This window comes from Astatotilapia calliptera, chromosome 6 (assembly GCF_964374335.1).
Source record: "Astatotilapia calliptera chromosome 6, fAstCal68.1, whole genome shotgun sequence".
Taxonomy (NCBI): Eukaryota; Metazoa; Chordata; class Actinopteri; order Cichliformes; family Cichlidae; genus Astatotilapia; species Astatotilapia calliptera.
Window position 1 is genome coordinate 42,453,457 of NC_137427.1, and position 22,638 is coordinate 42,476,094.

General features: G+C 40.6%; 1 protein-coding gene across 4 annotated transcripts in view; it reads left to right on the forward strand.

Annotated features, from left to right (window-relative positions):
• The first annotated feature begins 1,399 nt into the window (after positions 1 to 1,399).
• The window catches only part of tenm3 (teneurin transmembrane protein 3), a 229,339-nt gene continuing 208,100 nt past the window's right edge, over positions 1,400 to 22,638 (forward strand). For all 4 annotated transcript variants that reach the window (XM_026172117.2, XM_080303276.1, XM_080303277.1 and 1 more), the window contains exon 1: positions 1,400 to 1,681. In XM_026172117.2, the coding sequence (XP_026027902.2) occupies positions 1,468 to 1,681 (214 nt within the window). In that variant the 5' untranslated portion in view covers positions 1,400 to 1,467. The remainder of the gene's footprint in view (positions 1,682 to 22,638) is intronic.

The following is a 22,638-nucleotide window of genomic DNA, read 5'->3' on the forward strand; positions in this document are numbered from 1 at the left end:
CATAGCTGTCTTCCACCTGCTGTATATACACTGTATTGCCAAAATTAATCACTCGTCTGCCTTCACACATATATGAACTTGAGTGAGATCCCGTTCTTAATCCATAGGGTTTAATGTGATGTCAGCCCACCCTTTGCAGCTATAATAGCTTCAGATCAAGGGTTTCCACAAGGTTTAGGAGTGAGTTTGGGGGAATTTTTGACCATTTGCAACATCTGACAATGATGTTGGCCGAGAGCCCCTGGATCTCAGTCTATATTTCCAGTTTATCCCGAAGGTGTTTGTCAGGTTGAGGTCAGGACTCTGTCCTTGTGCATTGGTGCACAGTGCTGTAGGAAGAGGAAGGGGCCACCCCCAAACTGTTCCCACATAGCTGGGAGCTTGAAATTGTATCTTGTTATGCTGAATATTAAGATTTGCTTTAGTTGAACTAAGGGGCCAAGCCCAGCTCTGAAAAACAACTCCACACCATATCCCCTCACCAACAAATATAACACTGGACAGCGAAGTAACATTCTCCTGGCAGTCGCCAAACTCAGATGCCATCATATTGCCATACAAAGAAACACGATTTGTCACCCCGGAGATCAGATCCCCACTGCTCTCGAGTCTACTGGAAGTCTGCTTTAGATCACTTCATCCAATGCTTTGCGTTGTCCTTGGTGATATGAGGCTTGACTGCAGCTGCTTGGTCATAAACTCAAATTTGATGAAGTTTTCTATTCAATTCAGTTTTATTTATACAGCACCAAATCACAACAAGTCGCCTCAAGGCGCTTTATATTGTAAGGTAGACCCTACAATAACACATACAGAGAAAACCCAACAATCATATGACCCCCTATGAGCAGCACTTTGGCGACAGTGGGAAGGAAAAACTCCCTTTTAACAGGAAGAAACCTCCAACAGAACCAGGCTCAGGGAGGGGCGGGGCCATCTGCTGTGATTGGTTGGGGAGAGAGAAGGAAGACAGGATGAAGACATGCTGTGGAAGAGAGACAGAGATTAATAAAGAGACACTGTTCCTGAATTAATCTGAAGGCCACATCAGGTTTGGAGGTCTGTAGCAACTGACTCTGCAGAAAGTTGGTGACCTCTGCATACCCAGCACCCCGGTCTGCGATTTAACATGGCCTACCACTTTGTGGCTGAGTTACTGTTCTTCTCAATCGTTTGTAGAAGCAGTCTGCATGCCTAGGTGCTTAAATTTATACACCTGTGGCCATGGAAGTGATTGGAACACCTGAATTCAATGATTTGGATGGGTGAGTGTACACTGGCAATATAGTGTATATTTTATGCCATAGTCACACCATCTCTGTGTATTAGATCTATAGTCATTTGCGATGATCTAATGATTTCTAAATGATTTGAACACGGCCATCTGTTTCAGGTCAACACTTCAGTCTTCGTCAGCTGGGGATCTGTGAGCCACCGTCTCGTCGCGGCCTGCCTTTCTGCCCTGAAATGCCTCCACCCCACCGTGGTTTCTCAGTTGGTACAGCTCAGGAGCTAGACACTGATAGTCAGGCAGTCATGTCCCCAGAGCATGCTATGCATCTGTGGGGCCGCGGAGGTCTGGGTAAATCATCCGGGAGGAGTTCCTGCCTGTCGAGCCGCTCCAACTCAGTGCTGACTCTAACTGACACTGAGCACGAGAACAAATCGGACAGCGACAATGGTAGGAGATCAACTGTTCGCTCCATTTTTGATATCATGTCCTGCTTTGTGCTCAAGTAACAGTTCTTATTCATCTCTGTCACACTTAGAAACAACAAGTCACAACAGTTAGCTCGGTCTTTCTGATTCAACTGTTGTGTAGCTGATGGGTTAGACATCCTCGTGGGCCAACTTGAAAGTAACGTTATACTGTTAAAATGCTACAAGAAATCCAGTTGCACTTTTACTTTTTAAAATCTCTTTTGGGGCCTTTTGCCTTTTATTGGATGCTGCCGTAATGGAGAGTCGACAGGAAAGCAGGGAGAGATTGCAGGGGAAGGCGTGTAGCAAGGGGCCTCAGGTCAGACTCAAACCTGGGCTGCTGAATGTCATGCAGCACATGTTTGCCTTCTTCAGTCTCAGTAGAGACGAGCACAGATGGTTCTAGCACCAGCTGCTACACTATTTAGACAGAAATGTATATAAACGTATAGAACTTTATTTCACAGTTTGGTCAATGATAGTCATTTATCTGTTCATGTAATGCAATAGTAGACCTCTTTCAGTAATTACAAAAAGCAATCTAAAACTATCAGCTATTGTTAGTAAAGGATCATAAGTTGTAAATAAAAGCATTGATAACAATTTCCAAACATGTTACTTTACCTAATTCTGATATTTGGGGTTTATGTAAAAATCTATTAATTGCAACCATTAAGTTCTTTAAGACAAAACAGCACAAACATGGATTTGAGAAACTTAGTTCTCTGACATTTAAAGTGATATCCAAGATTATTGTGCACACTCCCAGGAAGTGTCCCGCATGGTGGTCGAGCGGGGGGCAAAACCAAAAAGCCCTGCCAGTTAAATGTACATATATCTGGCAAGTCAAGGCTGCCTGGTGAGAATCTATTCAATTTTCAAAGGCAACTGTTGCTTCTGAGACATGCTGCAAACTGATTTTTATAATTATCTCAGTTTAAGTATTTGATATGTTTTAATTACTATTTTAAAGAAATAGTTCGCACTGTTGCCTTACAGGTGCTGAGTTTGAATCTAAGAGGTGGCTGGGGCCTTGTTGTGTACTCTCCAGGTACTCTGACTTCCCATCACATTCCAACACATCCATGGCTTTAAGTTAATTGGAGAGTTTAAAGTGGCCATAGGTGTGACTGTGAGCATGAGCAGCTGTCTGTTTGTGTTAGTCCTGCAGTGGTTCAGTGACCTGTACAGGATGTACTCTGCCTTTCACCCTGTGACAGGATACGCTCAGCCAAAGCCAAGGCACTGAAACAGATAAGCCGAACAAGATGAAGGGATGGACTTTCATCACGTCATTTCACCCAAAGAAAATAAACTGATTTGGTTGAGTGAATAAATTGTTGAAACATTAACATAATTCTAGTGTAGAACAACAGACATGAAGTCTGAACCTAAAGGATTTGCAATCACAAAACATGTTACGCTTAATTCTGTCCCTCTTTAGAAGGTTCGTATAGGAGGAAAGTTAGTGTCACTGCGGTTTAATACATCCATTGATACTGTTGCAGGTTACTGTGTGTGTGTGTGTGTGTGTGTGTGTGTGTGTGTGTGTGTGTGTGTGTGTGTGTGTGTGTGTGTGTGTGTGTGTGTGTGTGGACAGTAAGGCTTCTGGCTCTGTTGCAACCTTTGTTGTAGTAAGATGGAAAAAAAAACAAAGATGTGAGAAAAACAGAAAATGATGAGAGGCGAGATTTCAGAGTTCAAAACAGGAGCACAGAAAGTGGAGAATAAAGACACAAAAGGGAAAGTGAGAAGCCTGTCTGCATTGTCGGTAATATTACCCAAGAAAATATTAGAGCAGAGCTGTCTGGCTGGCAAAGGACACACTTGCAAACATGCACACGCACATTGGCAGATATAAACACTTATTGTGTCCGGACCCACGAGGGCCCAGCTACTTGATACTTGGTGATCTGAGCTGCAGGGACAGAAAAAGGAAGATTTTCATCCTGAACATACTTACAGGTGCTGTTCTCACATACACAGACATACTGAACTTATACAATTCATGTTTATTTTGAATAAGTAGAAAAAATGTTGCATTAAAAACAATCACAGAAGCACCGCAGCTGCTAAAAAAAAAAAAAAAGACACTACCCTACTGCAAATGGAATTTTTTTGTATCATGGATGGGCATAAAATATATAAGCTGACCTCTCCAGACCACTTTCTATAAGACTGCTCTCTGCAGATGTATGTGTGTGTTTAACTGAAAGGGATGAAAGGAAAGAAATGTGGAAATATGGAGGAAAAAGAAAGGAGTGTGGGCAGATGGAGGAGGAGGAATGTATCATCTTTGCTAACCAGATTACTTTACTATGTATGAACAAAACACTTAATCCATTTGGCATCTCTAAGCTGCTTAACACTGTAACCTAAACTGTTATAGAGACACTCACAGACAGCTGCAGCACCCATCAAAGCTTTAAGGGCAACACAAACTCATAAACACAGTAAGATATAAAGAATACTTTATAAACTGCTCAAAACATTACTTCAGAGTAGCCGATGTTTTTCAGAAGGCAATAATAATTATTTTGCACAAATGACTCATTATTGAGGCTGTACACAACATGGGACTCATGTCCCTGTTCATGTCAGTCGTGTTGAAAAGGAAACATAATAAAGGTGCCGTTTTCAAACCGTTGTGTCCTTACAGTCGCTCATACAGCAACCTGCCCAACTTTCACCAGTTATCTGTGTTCACTCCTTCCCTTTATTCAACATCTCAGCCTGCCGCACAGCTTCTGATTTCAACACTTTCCTTTTACCATCGCTGTGTATTAGAGATGGACCGATCCGATATTACGTATCGGTATCGGTCCGATACTGACGTAAATTACTGGATCGGATATCGGAGAGAAATAAGAAATGTAATCCGATCCATTAAATATCAAAAAAGCACCTCACAAAACTTGCAACACGACGTAACTCGGCTCATAACCGTAGCACGTGGGAGCAGTGTGGTCACGTGATAGAGCGGCTGTGTGTGTTTGGAGCCTCGCTGCCAAGCTCCGAGGAAGTTTTCCCAGAGAGAAGCAAGTGTGTAAGTTCATCTCTGAATGTTTGTAAAGCATTCCCACATTAAGCTTAACAACCGATATATGGAGCGACTCCCTCTCTCTCTCTCTCCTGCTGCTACTCCAGTCATGAAACTGATCAATGATCAGCTGATCGTCTCTCTTCTTTGTTTTTGGCCCACTTTGCACCAGAAAGAGGAAACCAGCGGCTGAACAACAGCAGCACGTTTAAGCTTGATCAGCTGTTGTTAGGATTTATTTAATATTACTTTCTACACCAGGATCTTTTTCTACGTAGCTGACGCTGGTAACTGTGCAGGGGCGGATCTAGCAAAGTTTAGCCAGGGGGGCCGATAGGGCATTAACTGGGAAAAGGGGGCACAAAGACATACTTTTCTTTCTTATTCTCATTTAAAATGTCGAGCTTTTAATAAATAATTATCTGAATCTGACACCCAAAGTTTTAATCTGATGTAAAATATATGGAAGTCCATTACTGTATATAGTAACTGTTAAGTCTAATATACCCTAGTAAGCTGTAGTACTTTTTCCTTTGGGAAGGTACCATCTGTGCAGTCTGCAATTTTGTTGAAGAAAGATGTTGAATCTATTTAATATTTCTTGAAAAATAATTGATTTCTGTGCATTTTTTTTCACACTGCATCAAATTAAAGTTGATTACGTCGATTAAGCATCATGAGGTGGAGCGTGAGGGGTGGTTCCCTATTTTTTATTTATTTATTTTTGTTGTTGCTGGGAGTTGGAACCCTATTAGTTAGGTTGCTTAATATTTACGCTAAGTACTCTTTAAAATACCAGAATAGGGAGGATGGTGTAGGTCTAAGTTTATTAGATTGATCAGTATTGCTGAACTATGAAATATTTTTTTTGTATACAGGTATAACAGAATAGCTTTAGTGTAGTTGTTGTTTTAAACTTGAGTATGAACTTATACAAAATGCAGCAAGATATTTAAAAAACAGTTTTGTTGATTAAAAAACACTATATCGGATTCATATCGGTATCGGCAGATATCCAAATTTATGATATCAGTATCGGTATCGGACATAAAAAAGTGGTATCGTGCCATCTCTAGTATGTATAGAACCTTTTTTCATCCTGCCTCGATTATTGCAATTCCTTATTCCTCTGCCTAAGCAAACTGTCCCTGGATCGCCTGCAAACGGTCCAGAATGCTGCTGCAAGGCTTCTAACCAGGTCCATAAATGGTCTCGTCTGACAGAGATTTCTTACAAAAGCTCCTCATAAAATTTAGGGTTTTATTTAAATATTTGCTGACCACTTTCGGAGCCCTCTACAGTCAGCTGCCTCCATTTTCAGTGAGCTACTACCATGCATAAGATCTAGATCTCTGAGGTGATGAGTGCTGATCAGTGTTGGCTGTACGTAGAGCCAGGCTGAAGAAAAAAGGTGACTTTGACTGTGGGCCGTGGACTCTATATTTAAACTTCAGACTTTATTTGATCTATTTCTGTCATTTTAATTGCTGTATGTATGTGAAACTTCTTTTTGTTTTTGTTTTGCTTTTCCAAACATTAGTTGATGCCTTGATTTACCCACTCCCATCTATGGCAATGACATCTAATGACCAAAACATAAGGTACAGATGAAGCCTCCAAAATGCTGATTGTGTTGCTCAGTCTTAGAGAGAAAAGACATTTGGAGGAGACTCACTTTTTAAATTTTAAGAAACCTGCCAAAAATTCTGATTGCTTTGTTATCATTATTATAGTTACTTCTTGAACACAAATGGATGAGGTAAAAGTCCTGTCACCTTTATGTAAAATGAAACTTTAAACGGGGACTCGCTCACAGAAGCAATTCTGTTTCTAGAGTTCTTTTTCTTTTTAAAGAAAGTTCTAAATAAATTGGATCTAAATGATTTGTGAAGCAGTGCCGTAGTATCTGTGCTAGTTTGTATTTTTACACAGAACAAAGCCTAATAAAGAAGTGCAGAAGTGCTAATGCTATTACTTTACAAATAAGCAATTTGGCAAACTGGCTACTTTCTTTCTGACTCATTGCTTTCAAGGTGTGAAGTGTGAATCTATTGGGGGGAAAATAGGTAAAAATCTCCTAGCAACAAGTAATCAGTGGAAAGTGTAACAGAGCTTTAGACTGAACGTTTCCAAAACTGTCCAGCTGAAAAGCAGATGAAATGTAAATCTGTAGTGTTGTGCAGTGCTGTGATAATGTGCTGTTTAGAATATGTATTTCATAAAATATTTATTTTGTGCGCTTATTAAACTATACATCAGGTAGTCCTAATGCTGCGTCCGTGTGCTCAAGACTTATTTACTCACACGTAGTGTATATGGAATAGTTTGTTGAATCGCAGACACATATATTATCATATATTACAGAGCATATAGTGTGATGCTATAGCAGGAGACATCAGATCTGACTGCTGGAGAAGACAGATAGCAGCAATAACTAAAGTGCATATGTAACTAGAAAGATTACCCGTGCACACTCACCAGGATGCAGTTAGAGTCGGTGTTCTCATGCTCGATGCAGTATTTAGACACAGATATTACTGTTGATTTTGTTTGTGTGCAGATGCTGTTGTGTATTTAAACAGCCTTCAGGAATAAATAATGTATCGTTGTGATCATTTTAAAGTGGCAGTGAATGCGCTTGCTGTGTTTTAGGCTTATTGCCTTCACTCTTGGATTATCAAAGGTGTGTGTGTGTGTGTGTGTGTGTGTGTGTGTGTGTGTGTGTGTGTGTGTGTGTGTGTGTGTGTGTGTGTGTGTGTGTGTGTGTGTGTGCGCGCACAGATGGCTGTGGAGAATCACATGCATACAGAAAAATATGTTTTTCAGCCGAAGCGGAAATGTACTCGAGTTCTCGAGATGCACACCCTTCACACACAGACACACACACAGACACACAAGATGCTGGTGCCAGTCATATTCAATAACAATCTAGTGCTGACCAGAGAAATCAATGAATAACAGACTAACTGACTAGAGGGTTTAACTTTGGCGCCACTAACATGGAGAAGACTTGATTCCATGGAGTGGCTAACATTAAATCATTAACCATACACCACTGCTCTGCACACCCTCCTCCGCTCTGGCTCCTTTTATCCTATTTTGTCTTTCAAAATATACAGAATATACAGTCATTGCTGTTGTTTCATTCTTTGTCATCAGTGTATGCAGTTGTGATCGCAGTATTGTAAGACTAAATATTGTATGAAGTTATCCAGAGTAACAACTGACGACTGAGTTATTTGTACAACTGACAGATGATGTAGTGTCAGTGCTTTTACAGTAACAGTAATTATAACGCTATCACAAGCAACAAGTTTTGAAGTCTCCTTTCCCTTTGCCTCACCTCCTCCTCCTCCATCCTTTCCCCCTCTTCACTTGTGTTTCTCAGAACCCATTTAGGCCGAATCCATTACCAGAAGTGCAGAGGGAGAAGGAACTAGCGAGTTAGATAGACAGAGGGGAATGGAAAGAGGGAGATGGAGGGAACGTTCAACCTAATAAATTCTCCAGCAATGTTTCTCAGTTTCCTTGAGTTCTGATAGATGATGGCCTTTTTACTTGTGGTGACAGAAAAGCTTTCACTGCAGTTCTGCACAAACCTCATACGCTAACTCTGCGCGTGTTGGTTAAACTACTTTACTTTTGCACTTATATGCAGAAACAACATGCTGAATTCCAAATATTTTGCTTTTCATTAACAGTAGTCCCCCACTGGAACATTTCTTGCTCTATTTTGATTTCCTCATTGATTAAAAATTGTCTCCGCAGGAGAAATGAAAGAGTAAAACTTACACATAAAATCCAAAAAAAACCCTGAACAGGGCCGACTGAGAGCCCCATCCAGAGACAACAAAGTCCGGCTTGAAATATGATATAAGACATAAACTATAAATGACAAGCAGCACACTGAGCATGATCATCTTTGTTCTAACCAACTATTGTTCACATCAGAAGCATTTTCAAAAGGATATGAGACACAATAGGATAAGTTTTACCTCTCATCAGTGCTGCAGTATGTTGTTGAACAGCATTGGGTCTGCATAACTGTTATTATAGAAAGTGATGATATTTCACTTTTAATGTATTTATAACAGCAATTTAACAAACGTCATGTGGCCTTTAAAAAACATTCATTTTTCATCTCAGTGGAGACTCATCAGGAAGTTTTGCAGTTATACACACTTATTCCACTGGATGTGCTGATCTGATCATTATAACAACTTATGTAAAATTATATTCAGTAAGGTGCACAGTCAGATTTCCTATTGATCATAAGATCGATGTTGAGTTTAAGACAAGCAAAGCACGTTTATAGCAGCTACAGCTGATTTAACTGACTTTTGCTTGCATTATTATGCTGACAGCCTAAATTCCAAACATTGTTAAAAGAACCAAAAAAGCAGCATTTATGAGTTACAGCATTGTGTTGAGGTGAACAGTTGTTTGCATGATGCTTCAGCGGCTTTCATGTGCTCTGTCACTGACTCTCTGTTCCTCTCTCCTATGCTAGAGTTGGAGGTGATGATAGTGGGGACACCACTACGTTCTTTCAAAAGACGTAACACTGACATCATAAACATTCTGAAGTTAAACAGGGTTAGAGTTTAAGAAATGAAAATAAAGTAGAGCGGTCTACAACAGAAGAGGACAAACTGCAGCGAGGCCAGAACACGTGGAGCTGCTGACACCAGCATCTGTAAGAATAAGATGCTGGTAGAAAGAATCCCAGCCAAAGCTGAGTAGATGCCAACCCCAGCCAAGAACACCAAAGCTTGATTTCTAATTGATAATAAAAGCAGTGATGCGCAGTCGGGGATTGCACTGAAGACGTGGGTCACGTCTGCCCACTTTTTTATTAACTTATCTTTGGGCTGGATTTCCCCAGTTTGGCTTTCAGATTTGTGGAGCTACGAGAGTTTATTAGCTTTCGTTTACTGTAGGTAAATAAGTAATGTAGTACATGACTTTGTTTACAAAAGCAGTGAGTAATGTAATCTTATAGACCTCAACACTGATATACCAAAAATACCTTTTTAAATGAAAAAAAATCTGTATCAGCAAAACAAAAGGGAAAAGCTGGTGAAAGAAACAATGTGACGATTTCTCTATGATTTTTGACCATAAAGATGTTTGTGTGTGTGTGTGTGTGTGTGTGTGTGTGTGTGTGTGTGTGTGTGTGTGTGTGTGTGTGTGTGTGTGTGTGTGTGTGTGTGTGAGTGTGGGGGTGTGGAAAGCTGTTGAAAACATTCAAGGTGAGAACTGATATCGAATATCACACAGATCAGGTTCAGATATGGTTTCATAGCTATCACACTGTAATGGAAGTACTAAGGGAAAGACATGTCAGAACTGCAAGCACACCCACACTGAATCATGTTTCCATCACTGCAAAGGACATTCCTAAGTGCAACTTCACTAAATCTAACATGAGGTATTCTCAAAACTCAAATATGATTTGTATTAGAGGGTCTTGGTTAAATAGAGAGAGATCTCCCGTGCACACAGCTTTGTAAATACAGGCTCTTTGAACCTTTGGTCCCCTCGTTTTCTTTCATTTAAAGGATTTCACCTGTTTTTATTTCATATTGTTGTCTCATCTCTCTCTCCCTTTCACACAGAATCATTAGTATGTGAAGCAATTTAATAGCTGGATCGATAAATGTGCTGTTCTTACAGGATCATTTGGCCACTGAAGCAAATCTTCTGACAGCCACTACATCATTAGGGCATTACCAGTAGCCTTCTGTCTCCTGCCCCATGCAGTTCCTCCTTCGTTTTTTCATCTTTCTCATTTTCCTTTCTCCTCTGCATCTCATAAGGGCATTACATTTCCTGTTTTTTCCTATGTATCTATATGGCTTTGGATGTTTGGTTGTGTACATGTGTTCTTATTAACATGGACCCAGAGTGAAAGGAAAATGTAAAAAACACCCTGTTTAGGACAGCGTTTGTGCTGATATGGACTTATTGTAGATGCAGCCCTGGTGACCACTAAGAGTCCGTCTCTCATCATAAACCTGAAGGAATTCTGTCATTTGGAGCTACGTGATTTGTCAGCAGCTCTGTTGCAATGGTAGTGCATCAATTGGGCCCGAGCTAACAGAGATAATTAAATACACTGCAGAGGGAATTGGAAAGTAAAGTGTTTATTATATATGAGCTGTGCATTTTTTCTTCAGGTGTAATTAATTTAAAGATTAAGCAAACGCGTCGGCCATTCTGAGGCTGCACACACACTAACCATAATTACTATAACAGTTATTTCCTGACACTGACACTTCTGTGGCCCAAAGGGGAAGAAAGGTTTGCAGTTGCAAGAAACTCTTCAACATACTTAATTTGGAAAATTGACTCAGATTATACAAAGAAGCAATGCTTTTCATTGCAGATGGATAACTAGCCTCACATTTAATGATTCACCCACCAACCCTCTCATTCTCACACACACTTGTCAAAAGTGTCTGGAAAGCTAGCGATAGTGTGACTGACCTCAGCATATGGGTGATTTTACTGAGAAACTTCACACTCTCTCTCTCTCTCTCACACACACACACACACACACACACACACACACACACACACACACACACACAGCTTTATTTTCTATTTATTTTCATCTTTAGTTGCTTTCAAACTCACAGACTCCCACATTGCCTTGTCTTCCTTGGCTGCTATTTCTACTGTCATATGGCTGCTACTAAATGTGATTATGACACTAACAAAGGCTGGTTAGTCAAACATGAGTGAGTGTGCCTGTGTGTCTCTGTGCAGGCCTGTTGAGTGGGAAGGCTAGTCTGGCTGGCTGTCACACCAACCAGTTTAGAGCCACACCTACTGCTATATAATTTCTCACCCTGATCACACTGACAGCTTTGCCATAATATAAAGAACAGCACAATGTAAGAATGAAGACTAAATAAATGTAGAAATTCATGAAGTCATTCCTAGTTAACGTTAAAGGGATGGTTAGCTCAACGGTGCTCTGACTGTTTGTCAGCCTGACTACTGTGCTGAAGAGAAACCTGGGGTTGTTCTTATTTTCTTCAACCAGAGGGAGGGATCTGGCTGCCTCAGTCACCACCACCATCCACGGGAAGCCAGTGGAGGTAGCTGAGGAGTACAAATACCTGCGAACCATCTTTGACAACCTCCTGAAATTCTCTGCCAACACAGAGGAGATTCTCAGGAGGTGCCACCAACGGCTACACCTCCTTATAACTCAACTGCTTTGGAGTCAGCACCCCCATCATGATGACTTTTTACTATGCCTTCCTGGAAAGCATCATGACCTTCTCCATCACCTGCTGGTTCCACTCCCTCAGCCTTCATACAGGAACAGACAGCAGCACACTGCATCAGTTTGCTCTAAAATCATTGTCCTGTCAGGACTCTGACAGGTTTTCAGCCAACAGGCCCTCAGACAGTCAGCCGAAATCATCAACGACCCCTCTCACATTCTTCACCCTGCATTTCAATGGCTCCCCTCTGGGCGACGCCTCTGCTGCATTTCCTGCAGGACTGAGAGGAGGAGCGCCACCTTTGTCCCCAAAGCCACTCTGCTTTTTAACTCCAGCCGATAAGAACATTTCCCACACCAGAAACATAAACTACTCTACACTCTACACACTTTGTTCACTTTTAGTCGCTTACAGTTATTTATTCACCTTTCAGTCACTTTAATTTTAAAACTGTATATACTGTGTATTTATTATCTCACTCTTATTGCCTGTTCTTGTTGTCCTTATCTTCAGTGTTATGCTTGTTAATTGCCCCTTGGGGATAAATAAAGTCTTTCTGATTCTGATTCTGAATCAGTGACGAATAGTAGGATTCATGGAGGGCAATATTTATAGAGTGAAATAATCTTTTTTCAGGCTAAATGATGATCTTCTAAATTGGTGCTACAACATTTCCTCCCCAGCTTAAAAGTTTGAGAGTTATACCAGAGAGTCAAGTACTTCTGACTCTAGTGAGGTTTTTTTTCACATATAATACTATTAACAGGATGATCGACCTCTGTTGGGGTAGCGTTCAGATAGCTGCTCTGCTCTATGTTGGTACAGGGCATTGGAGATGATAACAGTGGGTGGATTATATTCTTAAACTTAGTTACAGCGCTTTCAGAAAGACATCTACTGTGATAAAGTCTACTCTCCACCACTGTGTAATCAATTATTGTAAATGTAAATGTTATCAGGAAATGATCAGACAGGAGAGGGTTTTCAGGAAACACTGTTAAATGTTCAGTTTCTATGCCATATGTTAAAACAAGATCTAGAGTGTGATTAAAGTGGTGGGTGGGTTCTTTTACATTTTGAGAGAAACCAATTGAGTCTAATAACAGATTAAATGCCATGTTGAGGCTGTCATTTTTAGCATCTACATGGATGTTAAAATCACCCACAATAATTATTTTATCTGAGCTCAGAACTAAGTCTGATAAAAAGTCTGAGAAATCAGACAGTATAAGGTCAAGGGCGACGAAAAACAAAACAGTATTTTGAGGTTTACAGTTAAGGTGGACAAGGCTACGTCCACAGTAATGCGTGTTTGAAAACGCATCTTTTTCTCTCCGTTTTGGCGTCCCGTCCACACTGAGACGCCGTTTTTGGTCAAGGAAAACGAAGCGTTTTGAAAACGCTCTCCAAAGTGGACACATTTGAAAACGCCGTTTTCGAGTCCCAGTGTGGACAGCGAACCCGGGGCCTTTTTGAAAACAGTGATGACGCATTTTAGTCATGTGATGCAGTCATGTGACCAATTAAACTAAGATAGCGGAGGGCATTATACAGCAGTTCTTTCGTTTGCTCTCAGTTCTGACAGCCCTATTAAGATTATACATATATATATATATATATATATATATATATATGTATATTGCTGCATTTTGTATAAGTTCATACTCAAGCTTAAATAAACAACACTAAAGCTATTCTGTTATACCTGTATGTAAAAAAATACACTGCACCCAAAATATTTCATAGTTCAGCAAAACTGATCAATCTAATAAACTTAAACCTGCTCCATCCTTCCTGTTCTGGTATTTTAAAGAGTACTTAGCAGAAATATTAAGCAACCTAACTAATAGGGTTGCAAACTCCCAGCAAAACAAAGGGAACCACCCCCCACCCTCCACCTCATGATGCTTAATCAACGTAATCAACCTTAATTTGATGCAGTGTGGGAAAAAAATGCACAGAAATCAATTATTTTTCAAGAATAATTAAATAGATTCAACATCTTTCTTCAGCAGAACTGCAGACTGCACAGATGGTACCTTCCCAAAGGAAAAAGTACTATAGCTTACTAGGGTATATTAGACTTAACAATTACTATATACAGTAATGGACTTCTATACATTTTACATCAGATTAAAACTTTGGGTGTCAGAGTCAGATAATTATTTATTAAAAGCTCGACATTTTAAATGAGAATAAGAAAGAAAAGTATGTCTTTGTGCCCCCTTTTCCCTGTTAATGCCCTATCGGCCCCCCTGGCTAAACTTTGCTAGATCCGCCCCTGCACAGTTACCAGCCGTCAGCTGTAGAAAAAGATCCTGGTGTAGAAAGTAATATTAAATAAATCCTAACAACAGATTATCAAGCTTAAACGTGCTGCTGTTGTTCAGCCGCTGGTTTCCTCTTTCTGGTGCAAAGTGGGCCAAAAACAAAGAAGAGACACGGACTGGCGACAGAAAAGCCGATCAGCTGATCATTGATCAGTTTCATGATTGAAGTAGCAGCCGGAGAGAGAGAGAGGCAGTCGCTCCATATATCATTTGTTAAGCTTAATGTGGATTACATTTCTTATTTCTCTCCGATATCCGATCCAGTAATTTACGTCAGTATCGGACCGATACCGATACGTAATATCGAATCGGTCCATCTCTAAATGAAACAGTTATTCATCACTTGATTGCTTCGATACAACACTTGGGCACATATATGCGGGACGTTTCGTGGCTGTTTCGATATCGCTCTCCCTCTTAACCGATCAAATCTGGCTGGGGTAGCAGCTTTAAACTCAGTATGACCCAGGTTGATAGAGGGGCCCAGTCTGGATCGCCTTCCAGCATTTTGTAGGCTGCTTTTCCTACAAAACACAACAAACATTAGCCCGCAAAGCCACAGTGAACAAAGCAGCATAGCGCAACAAACTCAATTCAAATCAATATAAGACTTATTTGTAACCTACATCAACAATATTGTTATGATAAATTACGTAATAACTACAACAGAAGACTTGTGGAAATGCTTGGAGCAGACTCACGTGTGAGCTGTTCTGAGACGTTATATTTGGTCTTCGAATGGCTGCAATCCAGGCCATCCGTCGGCTCTTTGTTACTTCGGAAACACGGCTTGAACAATTTCTCTTCCACGACGGAATCCGATAAAAACCGATCTCTTTACCCATCGGCTTCCCGTGGATGTCATGCGACCGGCTATTGCAGTTAGTAATACAACAGCCTCTTGCCATTTTTGTGTTTCTTTTTATCGCTGTGTGACTGTTTTCATGTGAAAGCCTGCGTGCGCTAGTGCCACTTGCCACTCGTAACTACAATCCTTTGCGGTTTTACCCCGGAAATGACGTCACATTTTCAGTGTCTATCCGGTCGTTAAGTGATGACGTGACGAATCCTACTTCCGGGTCTAAAGTAGTCTGCGTTTAATATGGCTTTTGTGTTGTTAACATGTTTAATGTTTTGTATTTTCTTCTATTTAATCTCAAAAAGCTCCTAAAACAGTCAGTGATCACTGTTGACCTCCCTCGGCTTTTATTACCGTTAATCATTTATTTAAGCTCAGTTTTTAAAACCTTACGATGTAACTACAGCCCAGCCCATGCTGCAGTATATGAATGACTAACCTTGTATTGTGGATGGCAGTGGCGTGCACAGACATTTTGGGGGGCAAGTGCTCCAGGGGGAAAAAAGGGCACTTTTTGCATATGTGGAAAACCTTTTCTTTGTATAATAAAAAAATCGCACAGGTTAAATGCGATTTGACTTTTATTTTCTCCTTTCTCAGCCTCTCTTTCCTAGGTATTATGCTTGCTGAAATTAGTAAATAAATAGACCAAAATGTATGAGAACGAATAAGACTGACTGTGGTCATTACAAGAACAGGGCAGAATGGTCGTTTTCACAGGCAATTGGGAACTGCCTATTTTTCCTTTAGCAAATTAATGTGTTAATGTTGCCAATATGTTACACCAAAAAAAATTAACATGTCTAACCAGTGCTTCTCAAAACTTTTAACATGCACCACCCCCAACACCGTACCCTTCAAACTACCAATAACAACGTCACTGTTCTGTCACAATCAGGTCACAACACAGTGCGTAAATGTCTGCGAGCATCGCTGAGTCAGTAACAACCAGTTAGGCTAAAGACTGCATCTTTAGACAGTTGGACGGTGTTCTAACTTTCTCACAGGAGACACCTACTAAAGACAGTCAAAGACATTAATTTCAATCTTACCAAAGTAGGACAGTAGTTGACGTTAGTTATGGAAAGGCTAATCCACAAAAACGGAGAAACGTCCATAATTCTATTATTCATAATCATGTCAAGGTTTTAGGTTTTTCTGCAGTTCCATCTCTAAAAAGTGTGATGTCTTCCCGTCACTGACTTCAGTTTGAAAACTTTGTATTTATTCACAGATTTCCGTGAGATCATCCTAAAATTTATAACGAAAAATGGGCTCAAAAGAGCCCTCTGCCTAACGGCATGTAGCCTTAGCCTATAGCATAACGTGATATTTTCAATAGTGTATGCAAAAAGGTCGGAATTGATGGAGAGTGGGGTTGCCTAAATGGTTTAGGTTACATTTTAAATGTGTCGTTTTTTTGTTTATCCATATGGATGGATGGAGGGGTAAGCTGGCAAAGTTTGTCATGTGCAGTTTCTGACAGGCTACTTCACAACAAAACAATTGCAGGTTGGTCTTAGAGGGCAAACAGAATAATTTCACTCGATTCATGGGTTACCTGACTGGTTGGGAAGGGAAAGAGCTGCCGTGTTGTCCGCCGTGGCTCCCAGTCGCTATAGTTAGCCTACTATGCCTACTCCAAGTAGTCCTGTGTCATGCCGCTGCTACACGCCTCACAACAAATGAACTGCAAGCGTGTTCACGTGACACGGTGACAGTGAAAAAGCGACAGGGTTCGGGTGTCTTTGAAGAAGGGGCACAAATCAAGCCATTATTTTCACACCTTTTTAAATCGCGCAGCTTTAAAAAAAAAAAAATCACGTCTTTCAAAAGGGCACTTTTTTGGACTGAGGGCAAAAGGGCAAGTGCTTCAGCACCACCTCGTCTCTATCTGTGCACGCCAGTGGTGGATGGATTATCTCAGTTGTTCTCCTGGCTGAAGTTTGGTCCTTTTACAGCATCCTGCCATGCGATTACATTTGTTCCTGATCACCGAGAACACTCACGTTAACTTTTATCGAGTGGAAAAAAAGTTAGCTTGTTTATATTATGCTAACATAGCTGTGTCGCTAGCAGTCACGTAGCACATCATTATATACCAGCTAGCCCAACTTCAGTAACCCTACAAACGTCACTGCTGTTTAGTTTTCTGTCTTCATTTATGTTGGAAGTGATAACAGAGCTGTACGTTTTAATTTGTTTCCAAAACCCCGCAGTCAGGACATGCTATATTGTATTTAGATAGAAGCTAGCGAGCTAACTCCCTGCTAACTTCTAACTCCGTTAAATGTCATAAATTCCGTTTTCATGGATGCCTGGATGTTAAACTCAATTGTTACACCTGGTAGAGCAGAACGCTGATCATTTTATTAAAGATGAAAGACTTTAGACAGTTTTTCAACTCTCAGTAATGCCACAGTGATCGTTTGATATATGGACCTGCAGCGGAGTTTAGGCCCAGACATGGCTAGTGACGTCAGACTTAACGACCGGATAGGTGGAGTGGATTGCTGCCATACACACCCCTCGGCCTGTGCTTCGAGGATTCTGACAATTACTCCAGTCAGGGGTCAGATTGGCAGTGTTGATTATTTAAACTAACAATTGAAAAATTAATTATTATTTTATGCACTAATAGGTAGCTAAAAGAGAGACACCCAATGTTTAATAATTCACATTTGACTGTTTTACTCTTTGGTGCTGTTGAGGATACTGTATTGTTCTTTCTTTGTTCTTTTTTTATGTTTAAACCATTTTTTTTTTTGATGGTTTTTAGTTTGTTTTTTGTCTTTTTGGGAGCTGACACAGTCTCTATGGAGATGTGGTTTTGGGGGGATAGCAGGAGGAGAGAAGCTGCAGAGAGGCGTGTAAGACTGCAACTCTGCTTCCTTGTTGCACTCTGCATAGTCACGTTTTGGGGGGGATTTAATAAATTTGAAAAGATTTCTAAAAATAAGGGCATCAATCCCACTTTGGATGGAGCAGCTGTCTTTTCTAACAAGACCAGGTTTTCCCCAGAAAGTTTCCCAATTATTTATAAAGCCCACATCTTTTTTGGGACACCGGTGAGACAGCCAGCAATTTAAGGAGAACATGCGATCAAACGTGTCATTCCTGGTCTGATTGGGGAGGGAACCAGAGAAAACTACAGGCCTCACACTTGGAGGTGCTGATTCTGGTTCCTACTGCATTACCCTCGTCCTCTGCTTTCTCTCTTAGGAGGTCCTCTAAGTATTTCTTCAACTGCCCATTTTTTTCCTCAGTTGAGGTCAGTGACACTGCACTCCTGCAAGCACCCGTTCTGTTGCTCAGTTTCCTGATGGTTTGCAAGGCTCACCTCAAGACACACTGAAAATCTGTGTCCATGGCCTCACTGATTCCTTTCTACACCCAAGGTTTTGCCTCAGCTACCCACCAAGCTGCATTCTGCTTGGCCTGCCGTACCCATCAGCTGCTAATGAAGTTCCACCAGTTAACCAAAACTGATAGGACTCCTTCTTCAGCTTGATGGCTCCCTTCACTTCCAGTGTCCACGTCATTACTTAAAAAAGTACAAGATGCCATTTTTAATTTCAAAAAGGAGCGGGCAATGTATTCAGAAAAGATATCTCTTAGGAATATCGCTGTGCTCTTTGGAAGGGAGTGTGTCTCGGACTCGGGAATGTTTGGCTTGTTCTTTTTGTCTGTCAAGATAAAGGATCATAAATTCTAAATGATTCCTCTGGGCAGTTACAAGCTAAAATTTTTACATGGCTCTTATTTAAACACAAAGTAATTACAGAGTCGTAGATATCGATCAACAAACCCTATCATTCTTTTTCTCATTCACTTTTACTAGAGGCCAATAAAAACCTTTATTGTTGCATCTTTAAAGGCTTCTGGTGGGATGTTGGCTGGGAACCAATAAATAGTCATTTGGTGCAAGTCAATTCTGAATGATTAAGCAAGACAAGCTAAAATCATTGCTTATATCTAAGAGTAACCAGTCACAGGTGTGAGGCTATGACACACCTGTGTGTATTCTGTGCACATGTGAGTGTGTGTATCATTACGAGAGAGCGACAGCACCAGTTTTTGGCTTAACCAAGAGAGCTTGATGAGATGGATTTTGAGACAAACACACACACATGGGGCATGCATGTTAGCCCTCTTTGCTTCCATCTCCACCAGTACGATGAGTGCATGGAGGCTTTTAACTAATCACATCATACAAAAGGTGGGGGCAGGGGGACATGTCTTATGAATGACTCATCCACTTTCACATCCTTCACCTTTTCCTTTCCCTCTGTCTCCCTCTTTTGGCCCCTTCTTTCCTTCAGCAACCACAGCATTCACTGTCTCACTCTCGCAGGTCTTATCTCATATTGCACACTCAAGGTATTTGTAATCCGCTTACACTTGTTCAGCCTTCTTCTGGATTGTAATTTAATATGGGCTGTGCCACTGTATATGTGTGTGTAAGAGATATAAGGTAACTGTATTTACCACCTGCCATCATGCATCTCTCCTCCTTTCTCTTTTTACAAACACACATGCATGAAGAACCCAGGCGAAAACTTCCCAACATAGCTTTTGTTGTATGCCATGAGTAAGTCAATGTCCTTTTGAGACAACAGGAGATTAAGGATAGAAGATAATATGAGAAAGTTAAGACACACAAGAAGGAATCAGGTGATATACAAAAAAGCAGAAGATATAAAAAGGCATGACGAAAAGACCAGAAGAATGAACGTATCCAGACCTTAGATGTAGCCACAATAGGTACTGATGTTCATTGTCTACATAAGACAACCAATTCTGTTCCCATTATCTGGTCAAAAAGTGAGTTTAATGAAGAAATTGCCATGGGATTCAGTCATGTGCATTCATGGTCCCCAGCAGAAAACTCAGTTTTGTATGTGTCTGTTTAATAATCTTTTATCTTGTTCTATTGTTAGGAATCTTTAGGAGAATGGCAGTATGTGTGTGTTTTGCTGTAGTGAATTAAAGTTAAAGGCAAGTCGTCCTCTAGGGGTCACAAGTAGAGCTTAAAGCTTGTATTTGTTTTACAGTAAATATGAGATCAATGGCAGATGAAAAGTGTTACTTTGGTAAAACAACTCACAAAAGGAGTGGTGATAGGTTTGTAGCTTGAAATCAACAATACAAAACCTAACAAGTGGCTTCTGACTTGTGGGTCACACAGTGGAGGTAGCTGCATAGAACTACTGCTGCTGGCTCTTCTTTGTCAAAAAGCCCCCGAAAAATAAAAATACTAACAAGATAAAGACAAACAGCTAAAAGTGACTAAATAGGACAGGGCTGTGGTGAAGGACAAACATGGCAAGACGGAAACCAAGAAACGAGTCAAAACTATGACTGACATGGATACCGAAGAAAGTGAAGCTAACAAAGAAGGTGACGTTATGGCTAGCATTGGGGCTACTGTTAGCAAAAAGGACGACAAAACTGATCTGAGAGCGATACTTATGGAAATTAAGACTTCCAAAAAGAAAACACAACAGTTCGAAGAAGTGAAGTGTGCAAAACCAACACAAGACTCGAGGAAGCAGAGGGTCGTATTCTGGACACGGAGAGTGGGTTCAAGCAGTGGACGATGCTACTAAAACTACAAACCCGAGTCTCAAAACACCAAACAAGAAGGACGCTCCCACCCAACAGTGTCAGGCTATATGGCATAGTTGGGAATGAAGAGAAAAATGCCCCACGATAAAAGACTTTGTTGAAAATCTTTTGAGAGAGTATCTGCAACTCCCCTCGACATTGAACTTACACACTGAGCGAGCGCACCGTGCCCTCCCCCCACCTCGATCTATTATTGTACGCTTTCTGAGTTAGGAAGAAATACTCTAAAAAGCATGGCAAGTGAAGGGGTTCCAATGGAAAGGTAAAGAGATTAACTGTTGCCTTGTCTTAATTGAGATGCCGGGAATACTGGTTCATGCTCAGTGTGGGAGAATTGTGTTGGGGTAGGAGGACTTCAAATCAAGGGGCCCACTCCGAAGTCTGTGGCTGACCCCCTTTTTCTTTTTTTTTAAACACCCACAAGTGGAAATTCTGTTTTATTATCTTATTATCTGTGTGATTGTTATCTTGTTAGCTGTGGTTCTCAGCAGCACTGTTCGGACAATGTGGTATTGTTATGTTAATTTTGACAACAATGTTCCACCCTGAAAATGGCAAACACTGTTAATATCCTCTCCTTTAATGTAAGTGGAATAGTCAGCCCACAAAAACGGTCAAAGGTGCTGTCTAAAGTAAAGAACGTGGTTCTACAGGAGATCAAAATGAACTGTAAAATGGACGTAAACAGGACTTAATGATGTCGGGAGAGATGCTAATCCTTCCAGGCTGGACTTCACACATTTCTCTGCTCTTCACTCTGCATACTCGAGAAACTTGATTACTTTATACAATTATAATGACCGACATAAAGTTAAAACTTGCAATATTGGCACAGTTGACCTATCAGACCACTCTCCAATCTGTATGTGTAAACGAAATTCAAAAATCCACAATCTGGAGAATAATTTCTAGCATTCTGAATGATTCAAACAGTAGGGAGAAATTTAATAAAGAAATTGATATACATATAGATATATATATTTGGATCAGCTACTGACTGGAAGGTTGCTGGTTCGATCCTTGGCTTCCCCAGTCTGCATGCCAAGTATCCTTGGGCAAGACACTAACCCTAAGTTGCTCTCCCATGCGTCCATCACAGTGTGAATGTTGGTTAGATTGCACTTAAGTATAGAAGGAAGAGCTTGTACGAGTTTGTGTGAATGAGGCATGTTTTATAGAGCGCTTTGAGAGTAGAAAAGCACTATATGATGATCAGTCCATTTACCATTTATTTTCAGGAAAATGACAATGGGGATGTGGCACAGTCCGTGCTATGGAACGCCTGTAAAGCGGTTATACGAGGAAAAGTTATTGCCTACAATTCCCTGACTAAAAAACAGAATAAAGAGAAACTTGGAAAATTACAGTTGGATCTCAAGGAATTACAAAGACAACACAAAAATACTTTACACGATGACAAAACAATGAAAAAAGAGATTACAAAATGAAACTGATGCTATATACTCTGAATAAACACAGAAATCTTCCTTAAACAAAATTATTACGAAGCAGGTGGGAAATCAATACTGTGGCTAGCTTTTAAGCTAAGAAAGCACCAAGCAGATAGTTCAGTCCCTAAAATAAAACAACCAAACAAATGGCATTATACACAATGATCACATTGAAATACAGCAGAGTTTCAAAACATACTATAAAGAGCTGAACTCCCAGCCTGACCTAAATAAAGGGGACCAGATAGAAAAAGTTCCCTAAATCTCCCCGAGGTCTCAGAACAGGAGAACAGTATGTTAGATAAAGAAATCAATGCTGTAACTACAAGACTAAAACCACATAAGAGCCCTGGCCCGGATGGTGAATGGTGAATGGTATAAAGCCTACAGG